At 45.7% G+C, this 9,983-nt stretch overlaps 1 protein-coding gene across 2 annotated transcripts; it reads left to right on the top strand.

Annotated features, from left to right (window-relative positions):
• Window positions 1–415: 415 nt before the first annotated feature.
• On the top strand, window positions 416–9,977 carry LOC108250191 (immunoglobulin superfamily DCC subclass member 3). Of its 2 annotated transcripts, XM_017439949.3 has the most exons (14): window positions 416–640; window positions 1,990–2,295; window positions 2,375–2,519; window positions 2,617–2,747; window positions 2,831–2,968; window positions 3,052–3,210; window positions 7,166–7,331; window positions 7,421–7,671; window positions 7,832–7,996; window positions 8,072–8,260; window positions 8,402–8,509; window positions 8,584–8,707; window positions 8,785–8,884; window positions 9,595–9,977. In XM_017439949.3, exons 2-14 carry the CDS (start codon window positions 2,064–2,066, stop codon window positions 9,673–9,675), a joined length of 1,989 nt encoding a protein of 662 aa, XP_017295438.2. In that variant the 5' UTR covers window positions 416–640; window positions 1,990–2,063; the 3' UTR covers window positions 9,676–9,977. The 2 variants fall into 2 exon arrangements, with proteins under 2 accessions (XP_017295438.2, XP_037834419.1); XM_037978491.1 differs by having other exon boundaries at window positions 416–2,295.
• Window positions 9,978–9,983: the final 6 nt, after the last annotated feature.

Genomic DNA, 9,983 nt, shown 5'->3' with positions numbered 1-9,983 from the left:
CCCCCCCCCCCCCCCCCCAGATGAGGTTTGGTTGATCCAGTGATCGCTGTCAAACAAATGCTTTTTTTAAAGAAAATGTAACTAGGTCCAAGTGAATCTGGTTCTGAACCGGTTCATGTTGTTGTGAAGTCCCACTTCCTGTGAGTCAGACACAACAAGTGTGACTTCATCAGCAGGTCCAGGTGGTGTGTGTGTGTGTGTGTGGCCATGTATTTGATACATTGTGGGGACAGTTTTCCTAACATATCCTACCTTGTGAGGACCAACTGCTCCTCGTGGGGACCAAAGCCTGGACCAAAGCCTGGTCCCCACGAGGAGAAATGATGTTTTTGGGTTAGGGGTTCGGTTTAGGAATAAGGTTTGGTTTAGGGTTAGCTATGTACTGGTGATGGTTAGGGTTAGGGTGGGGGTCAGGGTTAGGCTGTAGTTAGGGTGGAGAAATGAATAGAAGTCAATGGAAAGTCCCTGCAAAGATAGTGGGACAGACGTGTGTGTGTAGGTGTTTGTGTGTGTAGGTGTGTGTCGTGAGTTGGGTTTTTAACTCTGAGGTCTGACTGCAAGCGAGACCTGAATGAGACCAGCAATGAACCGTTCTTCTTCATCATCATCTTCATCACCACCATCATCACCATCATCATCAGTGAGTATACATGATTGTGTGTTGTTGTGGTGTTTCTGATGTCTGGGCCTGGTTCAGTCTGGTTCTGTCCTGACTGAGTAAGAACTCTGCGCGGCGTTCTTAAAGTGGGAGCGTCTTGGACTTGTGACACATGATTGATCCGATCCATAGAGTCAGGAAGTAAAGTTAGCTTCTCTTCACTAAAGCCTAACGAGGCAATTAGCAATTAGCCTGTTTCCAGCAGTCACTGGACGAGAGGCAGGGTCTTTAGTCCATCACAGGGACACTTGGAGACACTCACACCTAGGGACAGTTTAGAGTTACCAGTGAACCTTTTTGTTTTGTGGGGGGAAACCGGAGAACCTGGAGAAAACTTGTGTGAGCACGGGGAGAACGTGTGAAGACAGCTCTAACCGCTGCTCCAACGGGCTGCTGTGAAACAATAGACACAAATAATTTGGATAATAAAGTTTTAAACACTGAAGTGGCTGAAGTGTGGGTGTGCTTCATCTTCATTGTTATGATAAAAAGTGAACAAATTAGTATTAGTGTTTAATCTTCATTAGTGTTTTACATTTTTACTGGGAAGTTTAAATACATATCTATTTTAGAAAAAAAACAACAGAAGGATATACTTATACGTCTAATTCAGCATCCAAAGCACAAAAACGCTGCAGTAAGTCGGGACAGTGGTGTCATTTCAAACTCGTCTCTGTCCTTTACCCATGAAGTCTGGAAATCTGTGAAATTCTTCCTACAGCTGCAGCAGGTGAAGGTAAATTATAGGTTTTAGTTCCGGGTCTGAGAGTCTTATGCATCAGAATCTCCCAGGACAAAAGAAAAACACTGAAGGTTATATCTTAACAATCATTTGTTGTCTTTTCATCATGAAAATGAAGAAGAAAGATGAAGCACATCCACACACCAGCTAGCCTGTGCTCCAAACATCATTTCTTTGTTCTTTTACAAGAAATTTAGATTTGCTGCAATAATTTTTTATTTTTTACCATTTTCTTTAATTAAAGCCTTCATAAATAAATGTCAGAGTAAGAACACTGGAATCTGTTTTTTCTTTAGCTTCTTGCTAATTAGGCTTTAGTGAAGAGAAGCTAACTTTACTTCCTGACTCTGTGGATCGGACCAATCGTGTGTCACAAGTCCAACACGCCCATTCAGGGTGGACCCTCCCACTTCATGAACGCCCCGCCCCTCTGTGTTCTGCAGAGACCTCTACTTGTCCTGACTGGGCCCAGTTCAGTCACCTGCCCGAGAAATCCTGGAGGCAGGGCTTAGTTACACCTTAGAACCTAAGTTCACTTCCTGTTAGTCCTAGCTGTGACTCCGCCCCTTACTTACCTGTGTCCCCTCAGGTGTGCTTGGGGCCATTGAGCTCGCCTTCCTGACAGAGCCCAGTGATGTCATTGCTGTCAGGGACCGCCCCCTGATGCTGCACTGCCAGGTGGAAGGGGAGGGCCCTATTTCGATCACCTGGAGACGTAACAGTGTTGCCGTGGCGACTGGCGTCAGGGCGTCAGTGCTCAGCAACGGCACACTGCTTATCAAGAACTTCTCCAAGAGACGAGAGAGCAATGAGACAGATGCCGGAGAGTACGACTGCGCCGCACAGAACCGCTACGGGATGTTGATCAGCCGCAAGGCGCGGGTGCAGCTCGCTTGTGAGTCTCCACATGTGTGACATACAACAAACACACACGTAACACGCAACACGGACTGACCTCTCTCCTCTTCCCCCAGCCCTCCCAAAGTTCCTGTCCCACCCACAGTCCCTCACTGTGGACGAAGGAGGTGTGGCCAGACTCAGCTGCCAGGTGAATGGGATTCCTGAGGCCAACATCACCTGGCAGAGAGACCGACGCCCACTGAGCACGGACGACCCCAGGTGGGTTTCACACTCGCATCATATGGATCAGAACCATGTAACTAACACACACAACAGAACCTCAGACCCGTGTTCCTAACGTGTCCTTTGTGTTCAGGTACACTCTGCTTCCTAACGGCGTGCTGCAGGTCACCAGCGCTCGGCGCTCTGACGGCGGTCTGTTTCGATGCGTCGCCTCCAACATGGCCAACACTCGCTACAGTCACGAGGCCCAGCTCTCTGTCGCAGGTAAGCCCAAACCTGGGACAAAGAAAACTCACAGGCCCAGGTGTCACACCAAACTGAATCTTTGTTGTTGTTTCTGAGTCTAGTTGCAGCATCCAGAACCTACAAGGAGCCCGTCATTCTGTCTGGACCTCAGAACCTCACTATCAACATCCACCAGACGGCCATTCTGGAATGCATCGCCACAGGAAACCCCCGGCCCATTGTGTCCTGGAGTCGCCTCGGTAACAGCAGCACTCACACACACAGATGATTGGTCCAATCAGCTGGTTCACAGCTGATCGTCCGTATTGATCTGTCTGATCAGATGGGCGGTCAATCGGGGTGGAGGGGATCCAGGTTCTGGGAACGGGGAACCTCATGATCTCTGATGCCACGCTGCAGCATTCAGGAGTTTACGTTTGTTCTGCCAACAGACCAGGCAGCAGGTCCCGAAGAACTGCGCTCGGACGCCTTGTGGTGCAAGGTAAACAAACAGACAACAACAACAACAGAACAGGAGAGGCATCACGCTCCTCTTAATGATGCATGTTTCTCTGGCTGCACGCCATTTACATTCTGGCTGACTTGGTGGAGTTTGGACTCCATTTCAAGCAGCTTATCTTGTCATCAAACAAATACAAATTAGAGATCAAAATTTGGGCATTCTTGTCTTGTTTCTGTCAATGTTTATCTTTTCGCTGTAGGACTTTGTTTTCTTTTGAATCTTCCCAAACGGTGGCGAGTGCACACATTGGCTCCCATAGACTTCCATTATAAATGAGCTGGGGTTTTGTCCTCAAGACATGAAGTGAAGGATGTTTTTAACTGTAGAAACCTGAACATTTACAGACTCCAGACTCTCCTCATATTTTTCCATCATGGCCGCCCCTATAAACCGTTAAAATCGTCAAATATCATTTCTGATTGGAGCTCTGATGTTATGGAGAGTTTGGTAAGACTCTACAGAACATAAAAACAGAAAAGAAAAGAAGAAGAGATTTGAACTTTTCCTGTCCACAGAAGCTGGTCACGATCCTCATCAGATTAATACTTCAGCACAAAAACAAGAAGATATCAGATTACTAAATGAATAACAATAAAAATAAGCATACACACTGATTGTCTTTTTTTTCCTAAGAAGCAGGAGACAATATTTTTGCTGTCTGTTAGCAAAATATCTTATGAAGCACTGGATGGCTTTTAATGGAAGTGACCACCAAGCGTGTCTGGTTCAGACGACTGCTTGGATTTAAGGATCAACTCGACTGAAGTTCAAGTAGTGTTTCAAGAATCTTCTTAGTTTTCTTTTGATTCTTAGTCTATGACGTCTTCGTCTTCTTAAGCTCGAGTTTTACTCCACAAGAAGTGAAGAAATCTGCTCCCACTAACATAGCAGGTGAACTATGATGATGTCATTTCCTCCACATTTGACTGTCCCTGAGAACAGGGACCAGGTGGAGGGATGAAGGCAGAGTACCTGTGTGTGAACGAGAGGGAGGCAGGTGGAGCAGAGAGGCTACAAGGTCAGAGGTCAGAGGTCAGAGGTCACACAGGTGCAGGACTTCATCTGTCCAGGAGGACGGGGAGTGAGATGAAGAGGTGTAGAAGAGAGTCCAGACAGGATGGAGAAATGTTTCAGGAGGGAGCAAAGGTCAAAGGAAAGGTTTCCAGACAGTGGTGAGAGCAGCCATGTTGTCTGGTTTGGAGACAGAACAGGAAGTGTCAGAGCTGAAGATGTTGAGGTCCTCCTTGGGAGGGACGAGGACGGACAGGATCAGGACTGAGGACATCAGAGGTCCAGCACAGGTTGAAGGACTGGGAGATAAAGTTAGAGACGGTTTGAACATGTCCAGAGGAGGGACAGAAGGATGTTAGAGACAAAGAGGACATGGAGGACAGAGGACACAGAGGACAGAGTTAGATGGTGGAGGACAACTTGCTGTGGAGACCCCTGAAACGTATTTACGTATTTTGAATTTGTTTTTGATTTGTTCGACTTCTGAAGGATTCCTCTCGCTGTTTCACCTTCAGGTGTTTCGGTCTCTTCCTCCAGCTGGTCCTGATCCAGGTCCTGGGTTTGATGGATCTTTCTCAGATTTATCGTCGGGGTGCGTTTGTTTCACTCGCCTGTTTCGCTCAGCTGCGGCACAGTCAGAGGTTGGGGGGTGGGGTCAAAGGTCAGCTGGGCTCATTGTGTCTCTGTGTGCTTCATTAGAATATTAATTAGCATGAGAAGAGTCCCACTTCACAATGAGAACTTTATTCCCACAGAAAGTCCGTCTGTCAGACCCGATCCTGGTGTCTCGGTTCAGAGAGTCCAAGTTCAGTTCTGATAAACTCCAAACATTTTATCAGTTTTAATAATGTTTCATTAGAGTGTTGATCAAATTATGATTTTTAAAAGGAACATTTTACCAGATTTAATCAAAATCTGAAATTAGTTAAAGATAAAAACGGTAAAGAGTTTATTTTACTGGATTAAAACCTTTTTTTTCTTCTTCATTCAAACAGTTTTTGTAGAAATAATTTCTGTTTTTTCTTAAAGACCTTTAGTTTGAACAGCTGGAGCTTTCTGACTGTCTGTTTAGAGTCAGATTGTTTTAATTAATGAATCTTCAGTAAATAACTGGACCCTGAACGCAACATCAGGATAGAAAACAGGCAATACACTAATATCAGTTTTATTTTGCTTTTTGTCATCACAAGAACTAAAATTCATGTTTTTTTTCAGTTAAACAAAAGGAAAAAATCTGTAAAATCAGAAAAATGTTAAAAACAAAAAGTCAACAAAAAAAATTAAATCCAATAAAATGAATATTAGGATTATTTAACAAGCTAAATCAAAAATCTAAACAAACCAAAAGATAAAAGCAGAAATAAATTCATTAAACTTTTTTATTCCCTTTTTTTAGTTTATAGTTGGGAAACAATAAACACTGCAGATAAATTTAGTTTATTTCAGAAAAATAAAAGCTGCTTCCTGTTTCCACAAAAACACAGAAAACTGAAAATAAAAAGTAAAAGTGCAGAAATAACCTGATTGACTGAGATCAGTTTTACTTTCTGTCGTGTGTGTGAGGATGAGGGTGTGTGTGTGTGTGGCATCTCTCCATAAATCAATTTAATTTTTCTGCTAATGAACCCTCCCTCCTTTGTGCTCTGACCTCTGAACCCCGGGCCCCGCCCCCTTCTCTTTCCTGTTCTTTATAAGTGGAAGAGGGTGGGGCTTCAGGAGGTCATGTGAAGCGGCATAGACCGTGAAGATGGGACAGTCAGAGGCCAGACGGCACCTGTCTGTGGGGGTGGAGGGGTCAAAGGTCAAAGTGGAGTTTAAACAAAAGTACAAAGAAGTTCAAGTTCAAGCTGATGATTTGTGTGGGAACTGTGACTGAGAGTCCGTGTTGCCCCCTGCTGGATGGAAACAGTTACTGCAAATGGTCTGGACCTGCAGACAGAACTCTGTGGTTCTGACCCAGAACAGATTCTGAGCAGCCACTTATTGGTCATAAAATCATAAAAACCTAAAATACTCAGATTACAGCATAATAGTGGGGATTCAATAATCATGTAGATGTTGAAAGTGATGCTTAAACATAACCTTTAATAATTTAATAGAGTTAATTAGTTTGACCCAAAATGTCCACAGACCTCCTCCTTCTCTTCATCAGACTCAGGATCTGGTTCTGACATATGGCAGAGAGAGTAAGGACTTATTAATCCAGCCTCACAGTCCAGTTCTGGAACCATCTTTTATTAACCTTTGAGTTTACACTGATTGACACACAGCCTCTGAGAGGAAACGTCATTACAGTAGATGTTTATCAGAGAACGCTGGAACCAAATATAAGGAATCTCTTCATTATTATTCTCCTCTGTCTTTCAGAGTAATGCAACAGAGAGCAGCAACTTAGATCATCTTGTTGATAATTTTACAACTTCAATGCAAACATCACTTGATAAAGTTGCTCCTCTGAAAAAGGAAGTGATCAGTCAGAGGAAGATGGCTCCTTGGTTTAATTCAGAGTTATGCTCTTTAAAACAGGCAGCTAGAAAGTTGGAAAGAAAATGGAAGTTGGTTCCAGATGAGAGGAGCTTTAGAAGTGAAAGCTTTTAGAAACTCTAGGAACCACAAGTAAACCTGCAGTTTGAAAACAAAGTGCTCTGTTAGGAAATGTCTTCTGAATTTGACAGGAAGCCAATGGAAAGAAATCTGATCTCTCCTCCGGACTCTCATCAGAACTCTAGCAGCAGCATTTTGGATCAACTGAAGACTTTTTAAAGAGTTTTTGGACTCCCAGATAATAAAGAGTTCCAACAGTCCAGCCTAGATGTGATAAATGCATGGAGCAGTTTTTCTGCATCATTTTGAGACGAGATGTTGGCTCGAGTGGTAGATTCCTTTAGTTAAGTTCATTTGTGATAATGTTTCTACTTCTCAGCTCCACCAGAGTTTGTGCAATGGCCTCAGTCCCTCTCCAGGCCAACAGGGGGCAGCGCAGTCTTCAGCTGCACGGCCACCGGCGTCCCAGAGCCGCACCTAATCTGGCTAAAAAACGGCAAACTGCTGACTCCAAGCGGCAATGTCAAGCTCACCAGCGGAAACATGTAAGACTGCCAGCAGAGTCTGTTTTAAAGTCCAGTTCAGGTCCTGCAGCAACTATACAACCCCCGAATCTATCTGCCTACCCCCTCAGGACGCTGGCCATCACCCGCATCACCCCTGAGGACGAAGCCATTTATCAGTGCATCGCTGAGAACAGCGCCGGCACCAACCAGGCCAGTGCCCGCCTTGCCATCAGCCAGGGACCCGAGCTGCCTGAGGCCCCCACCGGGCTCCAGGCCACAACACTCAGCTCCAGCAGCCTGCATCTGACCTGGGACCAGCCCGCTCAGCACATCAGCCAGCAGATCATTGGATACGTCCTGCACATCAGGCGACTGGGAGGTAAGGGGCGGAGTCATCAGGTCAGACGGAAACCTAGAACCAAATGAGTTTTGGTCTCTGGAATCCACCTGAAGTCATCCTAGAACCTGATGCAGTTCCGATGTGTTCTTAAAGAAGACTCACCTGATTTCACCTGATCTACTTCTTCTAATGTTCTCAGAACCAGACAGTGCTGAGCTGCAGGAGGCTGTTGATAAAACCATCTTCACCCATGATTTCAACAACCTGGAAGCTGCCACCACCTACTCCATCTACCTGAAGGCTTACTCCGCCCAGGGAGGCAGCCAGCAGTCCAGCACCATCACCGCCACCACGCTGGGAGGAGGTACGTTACCTGGAAGACACCTAAGCCAAATGGATTCACTTTATGTTTGCAAACCAACCTCTGTCCATCCCACAGTTCCTAGTCCTCCCAGCTTCTTCACCAAGGTCCTGAACCAGACTGCCGTGCAGGTGTACTGGGACCTGCCAGGTAAACCAGGAAAGGTTGAGGGCTTCAGACTAAAGTACCGAGGGATCTCCAACCCAGATCTACAGGGGCAGGAGATCTTCCCAGCACACATCAACACCCACACTATATCTCACCTGGGTGAGTATAAACACTGAGTGCACTCAGGTAGTAAGAGGCAGAGACCCACCCCTCCTCACCTGGTCAGACTGTTTCAGGTGTGAGGTGATTGTTTTTTTACTGAGAAACTGGTAGTAACCAACAGGTGTGTATGTGTTTCAGAGCTGGCAGCAGTTTATGAAATCCAGCTGGTGGCGTTCAATGGGAACGGAGACAGTGCATCCACCCGCCGCCTGGTGTCGCTGTCAGAGGGTGGAGCCTCTGCTGCAGGTAGGAGGAGCCTCACTGAGCTGACCTTTGGGACCACTTTAACCAGTTTAACCTGCCGGGTTTGTCTCCGTCAGCTGGTCAGAGCTGTAACTGCGATCAGGCCGATGGCTCCGCGTCGACTCTGCTCGTTGGTGTTCACAGTGGCCTCGCCTGCATCCTCTGCTGCCTGCTGCTGGTCCTGCTGTACCACAGACGCAGGTGAGACTGTCATCATCATCACCTGTCAATGGACAGACGAACCACAACCTTCATCATCCTGACTTCTATGTGTTCAGTTTCTTCTGCAGAAAGGAGGTGAGCTGGGAGACTCCGCCCACCCTCAATGATGTCAGAGGTCCTAAAGTTCCCACACCTGAGGGCATTGAGCTGAGCCAGGTAAAACACACACACACACACACACTTATTGGGAAATTCCTGAAACATGACAACCAGCAGATAAAACATCAAATCCAGTAAAACTAAAACAAGAGCAGCAATAAATCAGCAGAATTTAAAAATAAAAAACAACAACAGGACAGTTTCTCATCAACCAATAAGAATCAAACAAAAAGGTTGAATCAAGGAAAGTTCCTCCTGTGTTTTAAAGATTTAAACTCTACTTCGCTGATTTCAGCTGGATTCACAGTTCAAAGCATTCAACTTCATATCTTCTGTCTGTTTACAGGCTTACATGGTGCTAAAACCAAGGTCAGAGGTCACATCAAGCCTCAAATCCATATTTATCCCTGAAATCCAAACAAGTTTCTGGAGTCAAAGTCTGTAAAAACAAAACTTTGATTCTGAAGCAAAACAACTGGAATTAAATCTATTATATCAAAGCCCAAATAGTTCCCAGGACTTTGATCCAATGATCCAAAACATTCAAACACAAACAACACCAAAAGTTAAAATAAATCTGTGGGCAGGAACCATTTTAGACTCCAGTTCCTGTTGGCAGTAACCTGTGAGCAGGAACTGTTTTGGACCCTGGTTCCTGTGGTGGAAGCTCATTGACAAAGGCTCTTGGTGCTCAGCAATGTCTTTGGGACCTCAGATTTTATAACCGTGGTCCTAAATAACCACACTTTACTTTGCTCCTCCCACAGAGATGTGACTCCGCCCCTCCTCCAGTGATGGTCATGGTTGAGCCAAGTCCACCTGTTGCTCCAGGCACCGGCACCGAATAAACCTCGACCCTTAACGCTTCCTGCTCCACCTGTGGTGGCCTCCTCTCCTCCTGGCAGCCTTGCTGACGTTTATAGATTCAGATGAAGATGATCGTCTGATTCCACAGAGGACCAAAACATTCACAACACCTTTCAGATGTCCACCTGCATCAACTTCATCTTCAAACTGAAACCAAAGCTGATTTCCTCTGATCTGATATTTATCAGAAACTGGCAGGTCCTGGTCTCGTTACCCGGTCTGTTAGTCATCTGACCCGGTCTGTCAGTCATCTGACCCGGTCTGTAAGTCATCTGACCCGGTCTGTCAG

The sequence above is a fragment of the Kryptolebias marmoratus genome, linkage group LG11, assembly GCF_001649575.2.
Source record: "Kryptolebias marmoratus isolate JLee-2015 linkage group LG11, ASM164957v2, whole genome shotgun sequence".
NCBI classification, from domain to species: domain Eukaryota; kingdom Metazoa; phylum Chordata; class Actinopteri; order Cyprinodontiformes; family Rivulidae; genus Kryptolebias; species Kryptolebias marmoratus.
This window is presented reverse-complemented; position numbering and strand designations above follow the sequence as displayed.